The sequence below is a fragment of the Saccopteryx leptura genome, chromosome X (genome assembly GCF_036850995.1).
Source record: "Saccopteryx leptura isolate mSacLep1 chromosome X, mSacLep1_pri_phased_curated, whole genome shotgun sequence".
Lineage (NCBI taxonomy): Eukaryota > Metazoa > Chordata > Mammalia > Chiroptera > Emballonuridae > Saccopteryx > Saccopteryx leptura.
In genome coordinates this window covers 78,085,186-78,109,750 of record NC_089516.1, presented here as the reverse complement: position 1 = coordinate 78,109,750, position 24,565 = coordinate 78,085,186, and the positions used below count along the sequence as shown (strand labels likewise).

Sequence of the window (24,565 nt, the reverse complement as noted above, 5' to 3'; positions counted from 1 at the left end):
TAACACTTTCATTTTTAAAACAAAAGACTTATCCCTAAATATGAATAATTCTACATTTACAATGTAAAAAATAATCTCATATCAATCAATACAAATTTTTTTTTCCAGGAGGGAGAGAGAGGGGCACAGACAGGGAAGGAGAGAGATGAGAAGCATCAACTCATAGTTGCAGCTTTTTAGTTGTGTATAGATTGCTTCTCATGTGCTTTGACCAGGGAAGTCCAGCTGAGCTAGTGATCCCTTGCTCAAGCCAGCGACCTTTGGGCTCAAGCCAGTGACCATGGGGTCATGCCTATGATCCAATTCTCTAGCCGGTGAGCACCAAATGAGACAACATTCGAGCCAGTGACCTCAGGGTTTCAAACCTGGATCCTCAGCACCCCGAGTCAATGCTCTATCCATTGCGCCACCACCTGGTCAGGCTATACAAAATAATTTTTATTCCAACACTTAGAGGCCACATATTATTCCCATTTTACAAATAAGGAAACTAATTTTTAGAGAAATTAACTTATCTAATATTTCATTGATTAATTACTAAATAATTTGTTCTACACTATCAAGGGCCAATTATATACTAGATATAATAAGTAGTATGTGGAAAGGCTGTGACAAGGACTTAGAACTTTTAATTCCAAATGTAATCTCCTACTATAATAATTTGTTTCTGATATATTTTTTAAGTGGGAGATTGACATCTTAACAAAAATTATGCTACTTGACCAGGCAGTGGCACAGTACATAGAGCATCAGCCTGAGATTCCCCCTTTCTTGGTCATTAAATTCATCTCATTTTAAAAAATTTTAGGCAGTTAATATAAAGTATAAAATAACAATATACCTAAAGTTCTTTGGAGTCAAAGTATTTCTCTGACTGGCTTATTTCACTTAGCATAATAATTGCCAGGTCATACATGCTGTTGCAAAAGGTAAGATTCCCTTCTTTTTTATAGGTGAGTAGTATTTCATTGTGTAAATGAATCACATCTTTTTCACTCATTTACTGATAGACTATCTCTTTTCCCCATTATATGTTCTTTACTCGTCAAATATGAATTGACAGTAACAACGTGGGTTTATTTCTGGGCTCTCTAATCTGTTCCATTGATCTAGATGTCTGTTTTTATGCCACTATCTGCAGTTTTGATTATTATATCTTTGTAGTACAGTTTTATATCAAGTAGAGTATTTCTTCTAACTTCGTTCTTCTTTCTCAAGATTGCTGTTATATTTGGGGTCTTTTATGGTTTAATATAAGTTTTGGAATATTTTTTCTAGTTCTGGGAAATATGCTAATGGTATCTTGGTAGGATTGTGTTGAATGTATAGATTGCTTTGGACAGTATGGACATTTTAATGATGTTAATTTTTCTTATCCATGAACACTCTATATGCTCCACTTCTCTACACCTTCTTTAGTTTCTTTTTGCAGTATCTGATTAATTTCCATGTTCATGTCTTTTACAACCTTGGTTAAGCTTATTCCAAGGTATTTTTTTTTCCTTTTTAAAGCAATTGTGGATGGGAGTGTTTTCTTATTCAATAAATGGTGTTGGAAAATTCAGACACATATGTGCAAAACAAATGAAAATGGACTACCTTCTTTCACCATACAAAGAATTGAACTCAAAATGGATTAAAGACCATGTAATCTAAAAATACTACTGTCATGATATCATAGAAAATTTATTAGACCAGAGATTTATGAATTAAAAGACATTTAATGTAGAATTAATCATGGCAAGAAGTTTATCTTATTTAAGTCCTCACATTTTAATTCAATACAATCCCAAATGTTGCTTTAAGTATTATGCTCCCTTAAAAAGAAGAGCAGAGTCACACACACGCTGTCCATCATTGTTCAAGAAATGCTCTTGGTTAAATGAACAGAAATAAAGCCTGGTTATATCCAATTTGTTTTATGTGTTATTACTGGTTTTTAAGCTGTTGGTCTAAAATAATGATGACTGAAGATTATAACATATCTTTACATCAGGTGCAAATAATTTTTAAAAGTGAAATCCTGTCATATTGATCAAAACAGATTAGATAGTGTCAGAAGTGTTGCAGATGATCCTGACATATTGACAGATAGAGAAAAAAGAACCCAAAATAGGTTTCTAAAAGTTATAAACTACTTGCTTGATCTGCGTCATGTGAGATTATCAAATTATTCCCAGAAGTGGTCTTCACGGTAACCACTCCTTATAAACAGCATCAGAGTACGATCTAAATGAATTTCAGCTATGGTAAGAAAAAATCAACCAAAGTTAAGGTTTTCTCAAAAATATTTGTCATTTTAATTTGTAATGCTGAATTATTTATATTAAAGGCTTTATTTGCCATTATCTTACAAAATGAGAAAAGGAAGCTTTAATCTGGAGATTTAATATAAATAGTTTAATATAAATAGATATAAAGATATATACTATTTACCAGCAAAAATGTCATTGAGGACAAGTATAAAAGCAACGTGCCTTGAAGTATTTATCTGAGAAATAGTATAAAAAAACGTTTAGCTCACAGATCAAAATCATTTAAAATAAATAACAGGCTAAACATTTGCAGGTGTTGTAAAATATCATTGCATTTAAAAATCTTTAAGTTTAATGTTTATTTCGGTTTCTTAGCTCATAGCTTGTGGCTTATTCACCCTATCCAGATGCTTTCAGTTTAATTGTTAGAAAACTTCTGAAGAATTAATTCCCATATCACAATTGTCTGTTGCTATTTCTGGTGTTGTGCACCTGTTACATCAATCCTTTATTCATCACTATAAAAAATTAATTCTCTTTTGTCAAAGGAACACCTCAAATTATACAATATACTTCATTACTAATGAAATCTGATGGATTAAAATGAAGGTAGAGAACACTCCCCAACTAATTCTGTAAGGCCAGATTTCCAACTCATCCTACAGTTTGCAGTTCCATGCTGCACGAGTTTCCAGTAACTCCTTGGTCAGTGCCGGCTCAGAGGACAGCAACACAGTGCAGGCTGGCAGCTCAGTGCAGGCTTCCCCATGAACTGCAGTTTGCATGAGTGGCCCCTTTGCAGAAATCATTGCTAGGTGTCTTATTATTTTTATTCTCCCCAGGTAGCCACTAGGATCCTTTCTTAGTAGGAGTCTTCTTTCTCAGGGTTCTTACATCTGAAGATGATTCTATGATGTGAATATGTGACACTCCATTTATTCACTCATGAGTGGATGGATATTTGGGATGTTTTCACCTATATTTTTTAAATTTTATGTATGTATTTATTTATTTATTCATCTTTTTTATTAATTTATTGTGTTTACATAGATTCTAGTGTCCCCCCGAATACCTCCTCCCCTCCCCCGTGTTCCCTAGTACTTCCTCCTTATCCCCTGCCCCATAATGCCCTCCCCCATTCCCTCCAGTATTTGCTTTTCTACTCTCGTCCCATCCTGTCACCCTATCATCCCCTTTCCCTCTGTCTGCTTTCCTTCTGGTCCCTTTGATCCTGCCTCTGTTTCTATTCCGCTCCTCAGTTCATATTGTTTGTTGGATTCCTCAAATGAGTGAGGTCATATGATATTTTTCTTTCTCTGTCTAGCTTATTTCACTTAATATAATAGTTTCTAGGTCCAATCATGTTGTCGCAAAAAGTAATATTTCCTTCTTTTTCATAGCCCCATAGTATTCCATTGTGTATATGAACCGTGGCTTTTTAATCCATTGGTCCACTATCAGACACTTGGGCTGTTTCCAGATCTTTGCTATTGTAAACAATTCTGCCATAAACATGGGGGTGCATTTCTCCTTTTGAATCGTTGATGTGGTGTTCTTGGGATATATTCCTAAAAGTGGGATGGCTGGGTCAAGAGGCAGTTCCATTTTTAATTTTTTGAAGAATCTCCATACTGTTTTCCACAGTGGCTGTACCAGTCTGCATTCCCACCAGCAGTGCAGGAGGGTTCCCTTTTCTCCACATCCTCAACAGCACTTATTCTGTGTTGTTGTTTTTTTTTTGATGAGCACCATTCTGACGGTGTGAGGTAGTATCTCACTGTGGTTTTACTTTGCATGTCTCTAATGATTAGTGATATTGAGCATTTTTTCATATGCCTATTGGCCATCTGTATGTCCTCTTTGGAGAAGGGTCTATTCATTTCTTTTGCCCATTTTTTGATTGGATTGTTTATCTTCCTGGTGTTGATTTTTACAAGTTCTTTATAAATTTTGGTTATTAACTCCTTATCAGACGTATTGTCAAATATGTTCTCCTATTGTGTGGTTTGTCTTTTTATTCTGTTCATATTGTCTTTAGCTGTGCAAAAGCTTTTTAGTTTGATATAGTCCCATTTGTTTATCCTGTCCTTTATTTCCCTTGCCCGTGGAGATAAATCAGCAAAGATATTGCTGCGAGAGATGCTGGAGAGCTTACTGCCTATGTTTTCTTCTAAGATGCTTATGGTTTCACGGCTTACATTTAAGTCTTTTATCCATTTTGAGTTTATTTTTGTGAATGGTGTAAGTTGGTGGTCTAGTTTCATTTTTTTGCAGGTAGCTGTCCAATTTTCCCAACACCATTTGTTGAAGAGACTGTCTTTACTCCATTGTATACTGTTATTACCTTCACCTTTTGACTATTATAAATAATGCTGCTATGATAATTTTTGTACAATTCTTGTGTTAATTAATATTTTCATTTCTCTTGTTCCATTTTTTAATTAAAATGTTCTCTGCAGCCACAATGTAAAACAGTATGGCGTTTCCTCAAAAAATTAAAAATGGATATGGCTTATGATCCAGTGATTCCATTTCTTGGAATTTATCTAAAGAAACCCAAAACACTAATTTCAAAGAATATATGTACTTCCATGTTTATCACAGCATTATTTACAATAGCGAAGTTATGGAACTAACCCACATGCCCACCAATAGACTAGTAAATCAAAAAGTAGTGATGCATATATACAATGGAATATTACTCAGCCATAAAAAGTATGCCTTACCATTTGTGACAGAATGGTTGGATTCAGAAGGTATTATGCTCAGTGAAATAATTCAGTTAGAGAAAAACAAATATCACATGATTTTACTTATGTGTGGAATATAAAACACAAAGTTAACAAACAAACAAGATTGACCCAAAGACATAGAGAGTGAAGCGCTGGTTGGCAGATGGAGAGTGGGTTGGGAGAGTGGGTGAAAGTTGTGAAAGGATTAAGGAGCACAGATTGGTTTTTACAAAATAGTCATGGGTACATAAAAGTATAGGGAACCTAATTATTACTATTGCAATAACTATGTACAGTACCTGGTGCAGTACTGGAAATACTGAGGAGAATACTATGTAAGTATATGATTGTCTAATCACTAAGCAGTACACCTAAAACTTTAAACACAGTCTAAATAGACATTACTGTCAGGAAATCCCTTATAATAAAGACTTAGAATAGTGTGCATATGAAAATTGAAGGGAAAAATGCACATTATTATTTGAAACATGTATCAATCACACTGTCACCCAATATTACAAGATGCAATAAGAAACAGGCTACGTGAAGCATAGTCTAATGATATTTCTTCATTTTCTAAAAATTTTCACATAATAGCAAAGCTGGCATTTTATAATTTCCAGAGCTATAAATCATTTTAAAAATCATGATGTATTACACAAAACAGATGTGAAAACATATGTTTGCCACAGTTGTATAAACTGCTTACTTGTCATACTTAATAAATGTTGAGACTTCTACTTTAACTGTGTTCCCTTTTAATAACAAAAATTTATTTGAGGACACTATATTTTGCCTTTATATCACAAATCTAACTGGGAGAACTTGATGTAGACAACCTCATTGGAAAGAAAGCTTTCCGCCTTAACCAGGTGGTAGTTCAACAGCCACTCCTATCTATTAACATCTTCATTGGAACGGGTGACCAACCTATTCAAAGTGAGTAGAACTGTGCCATTCCACAGCACGAGATTCAGAAAGGCCAGTAGACACTGCTGTGCAGCTTATGAAAATTGGTTATTGCACACTGTCCAAGCACTCCTGCTGGGTTTTCATAAGAGACAGCAGTATGCATGGGAGCATTCAGGCCAGTCCTAAATGCCATTTTGACTTAGGAGGTTTGTAATGCCAATGATACCACATGTATCAGCTACAATTTGATATTTTCCTAGAAAAACTGCCTTACTACCAAGCTGTCCTTTTTAAATAGTCATGACTTGATGGGAATGAGATCTCAGGAACAAATTGTTGTTGGGTTATGAATGAAGTTTCATTTTTAAGGGAAAATTCATTACCTGGGTGAGAAGTTGGTTAGTTGAATATGCTGAACTTGACTTCTTTCATTCTGACTACTCTGAAATCAGTAATTTACATCTCAGAGCCCCAGAGGGGAAAGCCTTTCAGTGTTTGAATAAGAAAATGCTAAACATGTGGCAAGGAAACCAACCATGGATCAATGAAATTAAAATCATACATTATTCCAAACCCTAACTAAAATGTTCAACTAGGTTATAGGAAGTTCAGTCTAATGACGATAGAAAAATTTCTCCATTAATTTATCAGTTTGTGAAGTATTTTTTATAAATATACTATGACTATCTTTAGTAGAGATAGAAAAAATGCACCCTATATTGATGTACAAACTGACCATTTGGTGATTGGATGAATTACATGCTAGTCTATGTTCTTCGCTTTGAGTTAGTCAAACTCATGGTGACAGTCATAATTCATAACTTATAACGGGTACTTATAATCATTTGATGGTTGCTAGATATATTTTTCAAAAATATTTAGAAATATGCTGATAATTTTTTCCTTTTTCTTGACTTTGTAGCCTTTTAAGCAAAGTTGTACTCAGATTTTATATCAAGATAGCATGACTTTGAAATTCTTACTCTTTCTACATTCTTTAAACAGATACCCTAAGAAAAAGACTGGGCCCTGTACAGAGGTAATAAATATGCCTCAGTGTATCAAAAACCAGATGGGCATTAGATCTCCCTACAATCCAGGCAGATACTTAGTTGGAGTACCTTGCTAAGCATTTATCCAAAATGTCCAAATTTAGCATATAGATTTAAAATCATTTTTGAGGATTAAGGGGAATATCACTCCTCGACAGCAACTCAGTTTTTCAAACTTAACCATCAAATGGTGAATATAAAAATTTTTTAAATGTAAAATTAAAAAAAAATGAGTCAAATGTCTCTGATCAGGTGTAATAAAAGGATGGAAGGGTTGTTTCTAACCACAGACAAACTTCAGGCTAATTGTGTATTTTATCACATCAAACAAACTTCAGGTGAACATTATTTTTTACTAATAATTTACCTAAAGCCACTATGGATCTATTGTGATTTAGGTAAATGTGGATGCAATATACAATACTGGCACATTAATTGAGTTAGTGTCTGATCTTTATACATACATCAAATAAGCAAAAATTATTTTACCTTTATTATCCCTTTGGAATTTTTGGATGGTTCGTCCATTATCCTGTTCAACAATAAGTTCCTCTCTATTGTTAAACATCATAACTGTAAATAAGAGATACAACTGAGTGGTTTTCTTGCAAATCACTCCAAAAAAGCCAAAAAAGTGTTACATAAATAGTTATTTTATTTTAATAACAAGTAACATAAACTTTATACACTTCTTCCGAAGCAGTGATTTTGTGTTTGTCTAATGACCATAAAATTTACAAATCAGTTAGCTGCTTGATATGTAAATTTTTAAAATAAAATTAATGTTACATATATATAATTGCTAACATAATTTCTTTAAATAATTTTAAACATTTTCATTTTAAAATTTATATGCAAATTAGCTACTTACCTCTCTAATTAATAATATATTTACCAAAATGCTTCTGAAAAGAATTTTCCACTTAAATTTATGAATTTAAAATAATTATGTATTATGTTACTTTATAACAGGTTTTTTTACATATATAGCGAAAGTGTAGATAAAATATAATTTTCATGTAATTATTGTAAGTGCTTCTGCACAAAATTTTTATATTGAAATAGGAAAATCATACCAATTTTCATAGATAATTGTTTAACTTTCTTTAGTTATATTTTTATTAAAACATTATATAGTTCTAGAAATAAAATATGGTCACTTTAAAAATCATTCTATCTTTTAATTTTTTTATTTTTTTTTAAAATTTTTTTATTTATTCAATTTAGAGGAGACAGAGAGAGAGAGAGAGAGAGAGAGAAGGGGGAGGAGCAGGAAGCATCAACTCCCATATGTGCCTTGACCATCTATCTTTTTTTTTTTTTTTTTTTTTTTTTTGTTATTTTTAATCTTTTCTGAAGCTGGAAATGGGAGAGACAGACTCCCGCATGCGCCCGACCGGGATCCACCCGGCACGCCCACCAGGGGCGAAGCTCTGCCCACCAGGGGGCGATGCTCTGCCCCTCCGGGGCGTCCCTCTGCAGCGACCAGGGCCACTCTAGCGCCTGGGGCAGGGGCCAAGGAGCCATCTCCAGCGCCCGGGCCATCTTTGCTCCAATGGAGCCTTGGCTGCGGGAGGGGAAGAGAGAGACAGAGAGGAAGGGGGGGGTGGAGAAGCAAATGGGCGCTTCTCCTATGTGCCCTGGCCGGGAATCGAAGCCGGGTCCCCCGCACACCAGGCCGACGCTCTACCGCTGAGCCAACCGGCCAGGGCCGACCATCTATCTTTTAATTAATTTATAGACTATCTCACTATCTGCTTTGACAATTGTGGAATATTACTGACAACCTAATTATTATTTTTTTTTTTTAGAAATGTTCTTTGTTGTCAAGATTTTTTAGAATATTATATTCCTTTGGAAATATTTGATTTTACTTCTAAGTGTAAGATACCATTCTTCTACTACATATCTATCACAAAGTACATTTTTCTATGTGCTCTGCTTTGAGCCAGCACTCAGCTGTCTTGCCCAGACTCCTTCCCATCAGTTGCACACAATGTAGTCTGTGTCCTTAACATAAAACTAGAAGACTATTGTCACCTTTTCCAGAAATTAAACTTACTCCCTTAGGGCCACTAACCTCAAGATCTAGCTCAGTGGTTTTTAACTGTGGCTACACATTAAAATCTCCAAAGGTGATACCAAAAAGCAAAACAAAACACTGCTGCTAGGTTCTATTCCAGACCAGGTACATCACATACTTAGCATGTGGCCTGGGCATCCAGATTTTAAAATGTTCCGTAGCCATTATAATGGGGAACCAGCTTTAAGCTCCACTGAACTCATTGTGAAGCTAAAAAGCCATAAACAACATATAATGCTGACAGACTAAGTGAGACTTGGAAGATTTTCCACAAGAAAGAAATTATATTCACTTCCCCCAGCACAAGTTCAGAATTTAACACCTTCCCTAATCCCTCAATGCCTCTTCTCCCTCTTCCTCCCCCCCAAAAAAACATACTATTTTGGAGAAGCTTGAATCAATCATTATTATGAAGTGTAAACATTTAGTGTTCAAATCAAGAATGTTCCTATAGTAAGACTAAAAGAAGAGGGGAACTCATTTTCCCTAAATGAAATAGATTCTTAGGAAATTGAATTTTGTAGGTATAGAAGATTAACAAAATTTTACCTGGCTCACATAGTTCATAATTATGTGCTAAATGAGAATTTGTTATGAGTGAATGAGTGCACTTAGTAATGTCTGTATACCCAAGTAGGATCACACAGCAGAAGATGATAGCAATCAAGGCAAAGCCACATAGAAAAAATGGTGTTTATCCCTCACATTTCCTTAGCACTTTAAATTTCTGAATTGTTTTTTTCATATATTATTGTATTTGACCTCACAAAAACTCAATGTATTAGGCAAAGTAGTACTTATTTTCATATTAGGTAAGGAAACTCATTAGCTATTTAGTGCCAGAACTGTGGCTAGATTCAAGTCTGCTATATGCCACATCACTAACAATAACATAGTATTTCTGAAATTGTGTCTATGGTGCAAGACTTCTGAGTCAATAGAAAAATAAATGTAGGGAAAATCATATCAAATATTTGTGATACAAATTTTGAGATTGTAGCAAATCATATATTGATTCACTTTATTTTTTTGATATACTACCTAAAGGTCAATTTATCTTCCATCTTTAAAGCATGTTGTGTATGTAACAAGTGTATTGTATAACACCAGCTGTGAAATACCAAAATATTGAACTAATATATACTCTACAAAAATTCTACTACATTATTCCCATGGTATCCAGTGATACAATAAATGAAGGCCCTTCCAGAGAACAAACTTTTAACATTTTTTTGAGAGAGACAGGAAGGGAGAGAGAGGGAAAAGCATCAATTTGTAGTTGTGTCACTGTAGTTGTTTACTAATTGCTTCTCATACCTGTCTTGACTGAGGGGCTCAAGCCAAGCCAGAGACCCCTTGCTCAAACCAGTGACCTTGAGTTTCAAGCCAGAGATCTTTGGTATTAAGCCAGCGATCTTAGGATCATGGTGATTATCATGAGCTCAAGCAGCGACCCTGCCCCTCTAGCCTTGGGGTTTTCAACCAGGACCTTCAGTGTTCTGGGCCTATGCACAGCAGTCCTCTGCAACACCACCAGTCAAACCAAACTTCTACCACTTTCAGTTTCATTTTGTTATTCATATTATCTCCTTAATAAAAAAAAAATATCACTTGAAAAAGCCATTTATACAAAGAGGGCATCATCTCTTTTCCCAGCTTCTTCCCCCCTCTCTATAGCCTAATGAAGGAGTTCCTGAAAGAGTATCTTTAAATTCCTTGTAACAGAAGACAATTTGACTTTGGGTGAGGGGTATGCAACATAATCAAATGTCAAAATAATCTGGAGATGTTTTCTCTGAACATATGTACCCTGATTTATCAATGTCACCCCATTAAAATTAATTTAAAAAATCCTTGTTTCAGGGAGACACTCACCGATCCTCTCCAAATGGGGATCCATCTGCGAAGGAGAGCTGGACACACTGCTGCTCGGGTGGGAGGAGGTCTGACTCCGGGGGCGATGACTCTCTTCCAGAGAAGGAACAGGAGAAGGGCTCTCTGGGATCCGTTCCTGACAAAGAAGAAAGCACAAAAGGAAATGCCATCTCTGCATTGAGATTTTCACGTTGGTTGAATCCATTACATTTGAAATGTTGACCTCTTACTTGTCCTGAAAGCATGCACACCCACACTACCTGGTCTTAAACACATATCTTTAGACAAAAGCATATATTTTTATTCTCAGGACATTAAAAGAATATCTTGGGAGTTAAAGTAAAAGGTCTCAGTGCCACATCAGATCCGTGGTAGGGGCTCAAGAAAAGTTAGCTGCCATTTCCTTTTCCAGAAAATCCATAAGGGATTCTAAACACAGGTGCATGGTGAAGCTTGTTATTATAAACTCTCACACTGATATAAAGTTCATGCCAAAGCCTGAGGGTAATCCTACTCTCTAAGTCAGAAGGAAATCTCCCAAAGGGAAATACTTGAGAATTCTGGAATGAAACTCACAAATAGTGGTAACTGTGGTAACTGGTGTATGTTTAGTCTTTCTGCACAGACAAAAATATGGATTTAATATACCTGTGAGCTATCAGACCTTAAGAATGTATGTTAAATTCTGCCAACAAAATGGTTTGGTAGTCATAGGACATAACAATGGGCTTTCCAAAGTAATATTAAGACCTATCAATATCAATTTGTTAGTATTGTTTAGATTTTTTTAATTTGAAATAATGAATTTGAATAAAAAGAAAATATTTATTATCCATATTTCTACAGTAACTGCTATGGCTTTTCAGATTTCTGTAATTTTGAATATTGTTATAAAACTCTAAAGTTTCTCATTATGCTTTTGCACCACAAATTGATGAATAAATCTGACAACCATTAAGTTAATTTGCTAAATAAAAGAACCAAATTGCAGAGTTTATGCATATATGTAATAAATGTGAATGGGAGATAGATATGCTGGGACAGAGAATTTTTTTTCTTATAAAATGTTTAATTCATCTATAATAAATGTCTTCCATTAAATGTTGAGTGTAATTTCTGTAATTACAACATCAGTATCATCATCATCATAATATCAAGAATTAGTCTGTCAAATATGTGCTTGTACATTTTCACATTTATTTTCCATATAAATCCCTGAAAGAAAAACTTTGTTTAAAGCCAAAGTAATTGCTTGATTGTTCAAGGCTATTATTTCATTAGTAGAAGTTACCATTTTGCAACGTCTGTCATCGCAGCAGGCAGAATAATGGTCCCCCAAAAACATCCACTCTACCTCCTAATAGCTGAATATATTGCCTTACATGGCAAAACAGACTTTTCCTATGTGACTGAGAGCCCTGTGGTAGAGAAGTTACCCTGAGTTATCCTGGAGGCAGAAAGGGAGGGTCAGAGGGAGATAGGATTGCGGAAGAATGATCAGAGAGATGCAGCGGGGCTGGCTTTGAAGATGGAGGGAGAAAACCAGGAGCCAAAAAATGTGGGTGACCTTGAGAAGCTGGAAAAGGTGAGGAGACAGACTTGTCCCCGGAAGACACAGAAAGAAATGCAACTCTGCCAACACCTTGATGTTAGCTCGGGGATACCAGTGTCAGTCAGACTGTATGGGAATAAATGGACATTGTAGTAAGCCACTAAATTTGTCATAATCTGTTACAGCAGCAATAAAAAATTGATATAGTTGTCAAGGTATTGTGTTCATTTTTAAATGTTTAGGTTATTGTTTGGCATTTAACATTCAATACTATTAATGAAATGAATAGAAGCTTGAGTATATTAGTTGTACTACTGTATACTAATGAAATCCTGAAACATTAGCTGCCCATTTTCTTCAATTTTACTTTCCATGGTTTCAGTTACTCATGGGCCACCATAGTCAGAAAAAATATATATATTTTTAATTTTAATGGGGTGACATGAATCAATCAGGGTACATAGGTTCAGAGAAAATATCTCCAGGTTATTTTGACATTTGATTATGTTGCATACACATCACCCAAAATCAAATTGTCTTCTGTCACGTTCTATCTGGTTTTCTTTGGGCCCCTCTTCTCCCCCCACCCCCTCCTTTCCCTCCCCACCCCCGGTAACCAACACACTCTTTTCCATGTCACTGAGTCTCATTTTTATGTCCCACCTATCATATAGGTCTTAGTTTTTTCTGATTTACTTATTTTACTCAGTATAGGGTTATCAAAGTCCATCCATGTTGTTGTAAATGATCCGATGTCATCATTTCTTATGGCTGAGTAGGATTCCATAGTGTATATGTACCACATTTTCTTTATCTAATCATCTATTGAAGGGCTTTTTGGTTGTTTCTATGTCTTGGCCACTGTGAACAATGCTGCAATGAACATGGGGCTGCACGTGTCTTTACGTACCAGTGCTTTTTTTGTTTGTTTTTTAATTTTTATTTATTTATTCATTTTAGAGAGGAGAGAGAGTTAGAATGAGAGAGAGAGAAAGAGAGAGAGAGAGAGAGAGAGAGAGAGAAAGGAGGGAGGAGCAGGAAGCATCAACTCCCATATGTGCCTTGACCAGGCAAGCCCAGGGTTTTGAACCAGTGACCTCAGTGTTCCAGGTCAACACTTTATCCACTGCACCACCACAGGTCAGGCCGTCAAGTGTTTTTGAGTTATGGGGGTATATTCCCAGTAGAGGGATTGCTGGGTCATATGGTAGTTCTATTTTTAATGTTTTGAGGAACCACCATACTTTCTTCCATAGTGGTTGTATTACTTTACATTCCCACCAACAGTGAATGAGGGTTTCCTTTTTCTCCACAGCCTCTCCAACATTTGCTATTACCTGTCTTGTTGATAACAGCCAATCTAACAGGTGTGAGGTGGTATCTCATTGTAGTTTTGATTTGCATTTCTCTAATAGCTAATGAAGATGAGCATCTTTTCATATATCTGTTGGCCATTTGTATTTCTTCCTGGGAGATGTGTCTGTTCATGTCCTCTTCCCATTTTTTATTGGAATGTTTGCTTGTTTGTTGTTGAGTTTTATGAGTTCTTTGTATATTTTGGATATTAGGCCCTTATCTGAGCTGTTGTTTGAAAATATCATCTCCCATTTAGTTGGCTGTCTGTTTGTTTTGTTGTCAGTTTCCTTTGCTGTGCAAAAGCTTCTTAGTCTGATGTGGTCCCATTCATTTATCTTTGCCTTCACTTCCCTTGCCTTTGGAATCAAATTCATAAAGTGCTCTTTATAACCAAGGTCCATGAGTTTAGTACCTATGTTTTCTTCTATGTACTTTATTGTTTCAGGTCTTATATTTAGGTCTTTGATCCATTTCGAATTAATTTTAGTACAAGGGGACAAATTGTAGTCAATTTTCATTTTTTTGCATGTGGTTTTCCAGTTTAACCAAAGCAATATACAAATTTAATGCAATTCACATCAAAATTCCAATGTCATTTTTTAAAGAAATGGAACAAAAAATCATCAGGTTTATATGGAACAATAAAAAACCCCAAATTGCCAGAGCAATCCTAAGGAAAAAGAATGAAGCTGGGGGCATTACAATACCTGATTTCAAATTATATTATAGAGTCAGAAAATATTAAACAGAAAGTTCCAGAAATAAAAAATTCATATGTTTTAAATTGTGTGTCTTACTGAGTAGCATGATGACATCTCACTGTCTCACTCTGTCCTGCCCTTGAACCATCCCTTTTACCCCATGTAGCCATACTGTATGTGCTATTCATCAGTTAGTCACTTAGCAGCCATCTACGCTATCATACTGATTGTGTTGGTATTGCAGTGCTTGTGTACAAGAAACTTCCAATTTTCTTAATAATGCCATGTTCACATAATTTTCATTATAGTATATTGTTATAATTATTCTATATTACTATTAGTCTTTGTTATTCATCTCTTCCAGTCCCTAATTTATAAATTAAACTTTATCATATGTATGTATAGAAAAATAGAGTACATGAAGAGTCAAGTACTATCTGCAATTTCAGGCATCCACTGGGGGTCTTGGAACATGAACCCTATGGAAAAGGGGGGCTACTGTAAATGTATGTTATGCTTTAAAGTCTCTATACCTTGTCATGCGTCAAAATCAATTTTAAAAGACAGAAAAATATACATTTCATTTATTCTTAGTATACATGTAAACATCTAGCTGTAACACTATGTGTACAGGCTAAAATGAAAAGAAAAAGATAAGCAAAGCAGAAGAAAATAATCAAGTTATTTTTTTAAATAATTATATTTGTATTTGGAGTAACAATATGGGGAGAAACAGTATAAAACAGACAGCCATTATATCACAACTTTTACTTTTTGAAAAGTCTAGTTCATCAGTTATGAAACCTAAACTGACATAATTAAAAATATATTATGTAAATAGCATGGGTACACACCAGTATATATACAACAACAACAATGTAAGTAATTTCATATATGAAATCAAAATTAGTTATTTGCCTTTCGCTGTTGTATTGTCTCAATTATCCTGTGCCAAAATATGTGCCTAAATTGTGGACCATTCATTATTGTCTTTGAATTATAACATTGGATATTTGCAGAAAAAAAATATGTCATTCTATGAACTACATTTATCTCTACTAAATCTCTGAATGGATAGGGCCAAATTACAGCAGTTACTGAGCAACGATAGAACTGAACAAACAATACCACTGTGCAGTGGCAAACAGAACTCACACCTACAGCAATATATGCAGCTGTAACAAAAATGAAAAAGTTCTGAGTGATTGACAAAGTTTGGAAAAGCAAGAGAATCCAACTGACAGTGATACTTGTCCTTGCCCAGTATACGTTATAAAAAAAACGAAAGCTCATCATGAATTTTTTAAAAATTGTACAAACTTCTACACAAGTAGAAAATTCTATGAATAATGCAAGAAATACAATTCTATAAAAAGTGATCCCCCTAAATATTTAAATTGGTATATGATAAAATAATATAAACACAAGTAGACTTTGACATGGTCAACAGCATATTAGTTGAAATGATAAACTAACTTTGAGAACATGATTTAGAGTGGCAGTAACATTTTGCATGAATATATTTGCTTGAATATTTTGGAGTCTACATGTTCCAAACTCAAAGTTCAGTTCATTTTTAATGCTTTCCTAAGGCATTGCCAAGCTCAGACTTTTTTACCATGTATACCATATTAGATGAGCCCAGTGCCTTATACTGATTAAGAATTAGGTGAGTGTTTTAAATTCTGTGTGGAACTGCTAATGTGTAATTTCTTCTAAGATAATGAATAGTTCTATGAACATTTTCTTCTTTGCAAGTAAACAGATACATTTTTCAGCCCTGTAATCAGTATGCATCTAATTGGCTACTGAACTGCAATGTGCTTTGGTTCATTAGGTGGCTACTGTTGTGTCTCAGCCTAGTTAAAATTTCACAGCAAGTTAATCTGTTTTATTACAAATGAGAACACACGTGATAATGTCCTCACCATTTGCCAAATACAGGGTTAACAGTATTTGCAACAAATCAATAACGACATTTAAAAAGGAAAATTGCAAAGACAGGGGTTGGCAAAAGTAGGAAGTTGTTTGCATGGAAAAGAATACAATAATGAATAAATAATAACACAAGAACAAACTGTTCTATGTATTCAAAACTGTAAATCTACTTTTGCCATCCCTGTATAAAACTCCAATTATTTTTATTCATTGATGACTTCATTTTCTTTGGCATTTATGAGTTTTATAACCCCGTTACTCCTCATGTATTTCTCCACGCCCCATCGAAAACAGCTGCAGCTCATCTGAAACATAGTGAACCTCTTCTCCAGATTCAAAGTCATGGAGGAGGGAGATTTCTAAAATTGATACATACTTACTCAATCAAATCTTCATTTTCCCCTGAAGTTAGTAAAACTACCTGCAATAATACCTCAAATTCTAGCATATACTTATGTAGCTCAAGGTTCATGCCTAAAATGAAATATGTTATAGAAATTGTTGTTAGCCTTGACTGGTTGGCTCAGCAGTAGAGCACCAACCTAGTGTGTGGATGTCCTGAGTTCAATGCTCAGTCAGGGTACACAGAAGAAGTGACCATCTGCTTCTCTCCTCCTCCCTCTCGTCTTCTCTCTTGCTCTCTCTTCTCTTCCTGCAGCCATGGCTCAATTGATTCGAGCATGTTGGCCCCAGGCACTGAGGATGGCTCCTTGGAGCCTCTAGCTCAGGTGCTAAAAATAGCTCAGTTGCAAGCATGGCTCCAAATGGACAGACATCGGCCCCAGACAGCAGTTGCCCAGTGGATCCCAGTCTAGGTACATGTGGGAGTCTGTCTCTCTATCTCCTCTTGTCTCACTTAAATAAAAAAAAATTTTAAATAAATTTTTATTAGTTAGTATATGCTATCCCTTCTATCATATTATTTCCTTTTGTGGGGGAGAGGACATCACAAATGGTCAAAGAAGATGTTCATCATATCTAACCACTTGAAAGTAAATTTGGACCTTAATAAAAAGCAAGGTCAATACTTAGAAAATTCAGTTTTATACAAGGTTTATCTGAGTCAGTTTGACTTGAGATTTAGTTTACTGGCACTGAAGTATCAACTCATGGAGATCCTTTACTTCATTTCAGTGCATTCCTCTCCATCCTTGGAACTATGGTTGCAAACTCAGAGCTAAGGGAGTACTAATTCATGCATAGTAAACATGTTTTCATATGTATGTATACATGTGGAGTAGCCTTTTAATAACTATCATCTCAATAATAAATTGTTGCCTTTGATATTTTCAAGCATTCAGTGGGATTTTGTAATATATAATTTCTTTTTATCTTTATTTAATTGGTATTCAGCTCTATCATTACTCTTCCAAATGAAAATCTATTTTTGAATTCCTAAAGGATTTAATGGCATTTTGCTGCTGAGTACTGGCTTTTGGATATTTACCTGAATGCAAGTTTTTTATTTATGTCTTGATATTTCATATTTAATTGATATGTTCCTTCTGTACTGTCACCAGAGTTTTGCAGAAATGGAATGCATTTTAACCTGACAGACTTTAATAATAAAACCAGGGACAGGAGAAGAAAAAGTTTGTTCACTATTGCTGCTAACTTGGTTTACCACTAAATCTGAGGAAGAATTTGATTTCCAAATTTGGTATCTCTGAATATTATTGGAAGCAAGACACTTTATAAAATTTATGAATCAGTTTAAGAATTAGTCTATGTTCCACCATCACCCATTTACAATTCTATTCCAGGTGATGCACATGGATATGGCAGTGTTTTTATGAATTTAGAAGAAATGGGCAGATTGATGATGTAGCTGGGACATGTAGCCATGAATAGGGCCAAAATCATAGTCACACCCTATCTGTGACCTATGGACATTTGGAGCAAGGGCCCTCTCATCTTTTCAAATGTGATCACATTGTTCTAGAAGAGGGTTAAGGAAATGAGGCGTAATATCTGCTCAAGTGGAAGAATGAATAGTTCAGTGGGAAAATGCACAGCTTCCAAATCACACTGTGGACTTGGACCTCTGCCACCCATCCAAACACACACACAAACACCAACATACGCAAACACACATACATACACACAACCCTTGATTCTCACTCAGTGCATTTTTCTCTCATGTTTTTAAAGATAATAATAGCTCTGTCTTTCCATAGAGAATTTAAAATAAGACTCAACTAGTGATTTTTCAGTGAATTTGAATAATCACAAAAAACCCTGCTCTACATTGACTAATTTTGATACCAGATGTTCACATGCTAATGCCACTGCCTTGTGACCATTCCCTATCAATTCATTAACTGCCAGCTGCTCAGGCAAACAAAAAACACAGCTAATCAGATGGTATTGGGAAAGAGCCAAACAACAGCTTCCTACTTAATTTTATTAAATGTGTTACCAGAGAAAACTATGGCACACTGAAATTACAGTTTTCCACAAATAAAGGGTAAAATGTATTATAAGACACTTAAATGTCAAATAGGAAATAAGTTTTCCTATCAGTCAGGTATTTTAACTCTTTTGCTCACAGTTTTGTACTGCATTCAGTGGTGTAACTGAAGGACGTATAGCCTTGCCAGTCTAATGATCATGATGCAATTTCCAGGTTGTCTTATAGCTATATTACTTATTAGCTACAAATGCTAATAGCTGAGTCAACATTAAAAGGATCTGAGCCAAAACCAAACACAATGTGTCTGGCATTAACAATATCCCCAAACTAGCTTCTGGCAACAAACAGACAAAGCAACCAAAACCAAAACCATTTTTTTCCAACTTGCAATGTCTTTTCAAGTTTTGTAATTAAAGTTTGCATTACCAATGGTCATTTATGTTGGAAACATTCCCTAAAGTTTAATATCCAATGAATCATTAGTTTTCATTCATTCATTCAAACACATTGAATGCCTAATGTACTTACTGGAGAGGGAAGGAAAGACTAGGGGTGTTTTCATATGGCATCTACGTGCTCTTAGTCAAAATTAATGACAAAATAATTCATGTTTCATAGAGTATAAAACAAAACCTGCTAAATCATGTTTTCAAAATAATATATATAAGTTCATGTTATCTATTTAAATTTTTAATCAAGAATTTTAAAACTATTAATTCTGTTTGTCTAGCCCCGTTAGATTGTAAGGCTTAAAAACCACCTGATACATAATAGGGATTCAATCAATGAAAAACAAAAAATATGGATGGATACACAAACTTTTTAAATCAAATTTAAGTGTCCTCTCCTGATTCAATTAGTTGTTAAAAATTTTTTGCTTGCTAACAAAGGCCAAATCAACTTATCTGAATTAAAATGAAGAGTTAACATTGTTTACAGATTAGCCTAATCAGTTGTCTGTAGACTCAATTAGAAGAAATGCAAATGTAGAGACAAAGTACAAAAAAAAGTTAGAACTATTTTGGGGAAAGAAAAATTTAAGCAGAGAAATATTAAAATAGTTGCTCTGAGTCCCTTTGATCAGAAATGTCAAATGCTAGAAATTAATGGCTTATATAGCCAGTCATTCACTAACTTGATATTTTCTATTTATCATAGAGTCCTAATATTCAAAGTACATACTGAAAGACCAGCTTCCAAAGGAAATTGTGATCACAGTCTCATAATCAGTGACAAAGCATAGGCGTTAGTTTAACTCAAACTGCTGAAGAAGTTAGCAGGTGTTTAGAAGGATTCTGAAACCTTGTTTCAATATTACAGTGTGTTATTTTCAGGGACTTTTTAAATGATATGGGAAAAAAGAAAAAAATTTACTTGGAAGTGAAAAAGAAAAGGATGCAAATAAGATTTTAATAAGTTTGGTACCATCTTCTGTGAATATTCATAAATTTTAATAAAATTAAACACATATTTCTGGATATACTAATCTTTTAGTATGTATTTCAACCGTTTGATATAGATTGGTTTTTCTGCAGCTATGTTTTAAATTGCAAAAAATAGAGCTCTTTAATGGAAATACTAACAGCCCTTTCACTATAGAGATGCTGGCCTATGTAACACTATAATCACATTAGATTGTATATGCAATGGACAGAATGTCTATCCAAAACGTGTATGTTGGAACTCTAATACTTAATGTGATCGTATTTGGTGATACGCTTTTAGGCAGTAATTCAATCATGACAATGGAACTTTATTACAGAATTAATGTCTTTAAAATAAGGCAAAAAAAAAAAAAACCCAAATGTTTGTTTTTTCTTTGTTTGCGATGTGAGGACACAGTGAGAAGATGACCATCTACAAACAAGAAGAGAGTTTTCATCAAGAACAGAATGAGCCCTGGCCAGATGCTTGGTTGGTTAGAGCAGTGGTCCCCAAACCCTGAGCTGCGGACCGGTACCAGTCTGTGGGCCATTTGGTACCAGTCCACAGAGAAAGACTAAATAACTTAGATTATTTCTGTTTTATTTATATTTAAGTCTGAATGATCTTTTATTTTTAAAAAATGACCAGATTCCCTCTGTTACATCCGTCTAAGACTCACTCTTGACGCTTGTCTCGGTCACGTGATACATTTATCTGTCCCACCCTAACGGCCGGTCCGTGAAAATATTTTCTGACATTAAACCAGTCCGTGGCCCAAAAAAGGTTGGGGACCACTGGGTTACAGCATCAGCTGGAAGCATAGAAGTTGCTGGTATGATCTCTGGTTAGGGCACATTCAAGAGCAGATTGATGTTTCTGTATCTCTCTCTCTCTCTCCTCTCTCTCTCTCTCTCTCTCTCTCTCTCTCTCTCTCTCTGTCTCTCTCTCTCTCACTCCCTCCCTCCCTCTCTGACTAATATCAATAAATAAACGTTAAAAAAAAAGAAAGAACAGAATCAGCGAGCACCTTGATCTTGGACTTCCCAACCTCTAAAACTGTGAGAAATTAATTTCTCTTGTTTAAGTCGTCTAGTTTATGGTAGCTAAGGCAGGCTGCCATAACAAAATATCATAAACTAGATGGCTTAAATAAGAGAAATAAATTTCCCATAATGGATTTGTCTGAAGGAAGTAAAATTTCATACTTATGACACTTCCTTCTAAATATCAAATGTTAAATTTTCTAATCAGCCCTGGCCGGTTGGCTCAGCGGTAGAGCGTCGGCCTGGCGTGCGGGGGACCCGGGTTCGATTCCCGGCCAGGGTATATAGGAGAAGTGCCCATTTGCTTCTCGACCCCCTCCCCCTCCTTCCTCTCTGTCTCTCTCTTCCCCTCCCGCAGCCAAGGCTCCATTGGAGCAAAGATGGCCCGGGCACTGGGGATGGCTCCTTGGCCTCTGCCCCAGGCGCTAGAGTGGCTCTGGTCGCGGCAGAGCGACGCCCCGGAAGGGGCAGAGCATCACCCCTGGTGAGCGTGCCAGGTGGATCCCGGTCGGGCACATGCGGGAGTCTGTCTGACTGTCTCTCCCTGTTTCCAGCTTCAGAAAAATACAAAAAAATAAAAAATAAAATAAAAATTTTCTAATCATTCACTTTTTGGAAGAGCACTTTATTTCTAAATGGTAAATATAAAATATCTGGTGACTTTAATTCAAATATTTTTGGAAAACAATGCATAATACTAATTTAAAATATCTGGTTTTTAATGCCAACAGGCTCAGATAAAAAAATGTAAATTTAAATAGAAAAAATATTTTAAAAATGTTTTATTTATTGATTTTTAGAAACAGAAGAAAGGAGAGAGAGAAACATTGATTTGTTGTTCCATTATTTATGCATTCACTGGCTGAATCTTGTATGTGCCCACACTAGAGAGTCGAACCAGCAAGCTTGGCAAAATAGGATGATCTCCAATCAACTGAGCTACCTGACCAGGGCTGAGAAAAAAATTGTGTTTTAATAGTTTCTGTATCTACCAAGTAGTAGTAGATGACAAACACTCAATATATAGGTTTGCCTACTGCATACAGGATTCTAATAAATTGAATTTTGAAACTGATTCGTGAAGGAGCACAATGAAAACAAATTTCTTTTGAAATATAGATCACTAGAGGTGTGAAATTTCTGCCCTTACATTTGGGTATCATACAGCTACTATCATGCTGATAACTGTTCTGGAAACTTTTAACATATTAACACCGATTTGTCAATTGATTAGAAAATTTTTGTGATGATATTTCCTCTGAATTATTATTTTAAAACTAATAATGTTACCATTAAACAACAGCATCTTAGCAAAAACAAAACTTGGCATCTATGTTAAAAGCATCTCACTACTCACTGAAATAACTATTAAAATGTTTTTTCTTTATTTCCCTATCATCCCTTGATGAAAATCTACTTCTACAGATTTATAGAGAAATTTTTTTAGAAGGAATACAAAATAAATATATTGTTTTCAACTGATTTTATTCAAAATAAGTATATGAAAGTAGGTTCAATATTCTCTAGCATAATATGGTTTCTGTGTATTTGGCAAGACTTAAGTGTGTGATCAGATGTCAACTTTTAAAAAGTATCATCCAATTTCATGTTTGCAAAGGTTCTGTCTTTATTTTTTTAAAGTTTGCTTATAAAATAGACAAATCAGTAATAAGTAAAATATAGTTATATTGCTTTAATATGCTAAAAATATTTGGAGTATTTAAGAAGAAAATTATCTTTTCCCTTTGTATCATCATCAGCACCAATACACCAAATTTTAACCAAAAGCTACATCCCCAAGTACCTCTTTGCTCTGCATTCTTCTCAAAGCTATCAAAAGTCCCAAACAGTCAACTGAAATGTAGCTGATTCAGTCTAAGTTAATAGCCATTATAAAAACGAAATGAATGCACTTTTTTTTCCTTTTCCAAGTGAGAAGAGGGGAGATAGACAGACTCCCCACCTGCACCCCAACCAGGCTCCACCTGGCAACCCCCATCTGGGGACAATGCTCTGCTCATCTGGGGCCATGCTTGCATCCGAGCTATTTTTAGCACCTGAGGTGAAGGCTCCACTGAGTCATCTTCAGTGCCCTGGCCAATGTACTCAAATCAATCAAGCCACTACTGCAGAAGGGGAAGAGAGAGAAAGAAAGGGAAGAGAGAGAAAGAAGGGGAAAGGGAGGGGTGGAAAAGCAGATGGTTGCTTCTCCTGTGCGCCCAGCCTGGAATCAAATCCAGAACATCTACATGCCAGGCCAACACTCTACCAGTTAGCCAACCAGACAGGGCCAATGAATGCATTTTTGGAGAGCCATAAACATGCTTCTATTGAGAAGATTTTGTCTTCATTTTGAAGCAGGTATGAAAATACCATTAAACCACACTTTGCTTCTTAATAAAGTTTCCCTGTTCTTTGTGGCATCACATATCCTTGTATCCAGCTGGTTTCTAAATCACAGGAAACTTATTCCATCTTCTAAATAATGCTTGATTATTTTTCTCAGAGACAACTCTGATTCCTGGTTTACATGATCATCAAATATTCACACAACAAAGCTCTGATTAATTGGATAGTCTGAGTGTAGAAATCACACTCACACTAATATTTAAACATATAAATATAGTATTTAATACAAATTTATCTACTGTTATTTTCCTTTTCCACAAAGTTTATGCTATAAAATTGCTTCATTGTTTTAGAAGTTCCCAACACTGGAAGCTAATTCAAAATTTAAAAAAAAAAATGTTCAGAATCTCACATTTTTTTCTGCCTTCACTTCTTTCATCCCCTGTGCATCTATCACAATCATATCAGTATTGCAGACTCAGTTCAGATCCATTCATTCTAACGCCTTTTGTGATCCCCTGCCCGCCCTTCTCTAACCTAGGTATGTTCTCTCCCTCCTTTAAATTCTATATACGTGGTGATTCTCTACACTATCCCTTACAGTATGTCTTGTTAGTGCAACTTACACAAGTATTGTTTGTCTCACATTTAGTTTGTGATTCCTGGAAGTCAGGGACTATGCCTTACTTTTCTGTTTCCCACATTGTCCAATATGCCATGTACATATTAAAAATACAATATTTGTTGAATAAATAAAGTAATAAAGAATCAAATAAATGGGTTTCTCTAACAGTAACTTTTGATCTTTTTTTTTCTTCTTACAGAGACAGAGAGTCAGAGAGAGGGATAGATAGGAACAGACAGACAGGAATGGGGTTC

At 35.2% G+C, this 24,565-nt stretch overlaps 1 protein-coding gene across 2 annotated transcripts in view; it reads right to left on the bottom strand.

Moving 5' to 3' along the window:
• The window catches only part of DACH2 (dachshund family transcription factor 2), a 561,059-nt gene that overhangs the window by 71,689 nt on the left and 464,805 nt on the right, over positions 1-24,565 (bottom strand). Inside the window, exons 6-7 of one of the 2 annotated variants that reach the window (XM_066357066.1) lie at positions 10,910-11,045; positions 7,441-7,524 (exon numbers count right to left, since the gene is read on the bottom strand). In XM_066357066.1, the coding sequence (XP_066213163.1) occupies positions 7,441-7,524; positions 10,910-11,045 (220 nt within the window). The remainder of the gene's footprint in view (positions 1-7,440; positions 7,525-10,909; positions 11,046-24,565) is intronic. The other variant, XM_066357067.1, reaches the window with a different exon arrangement.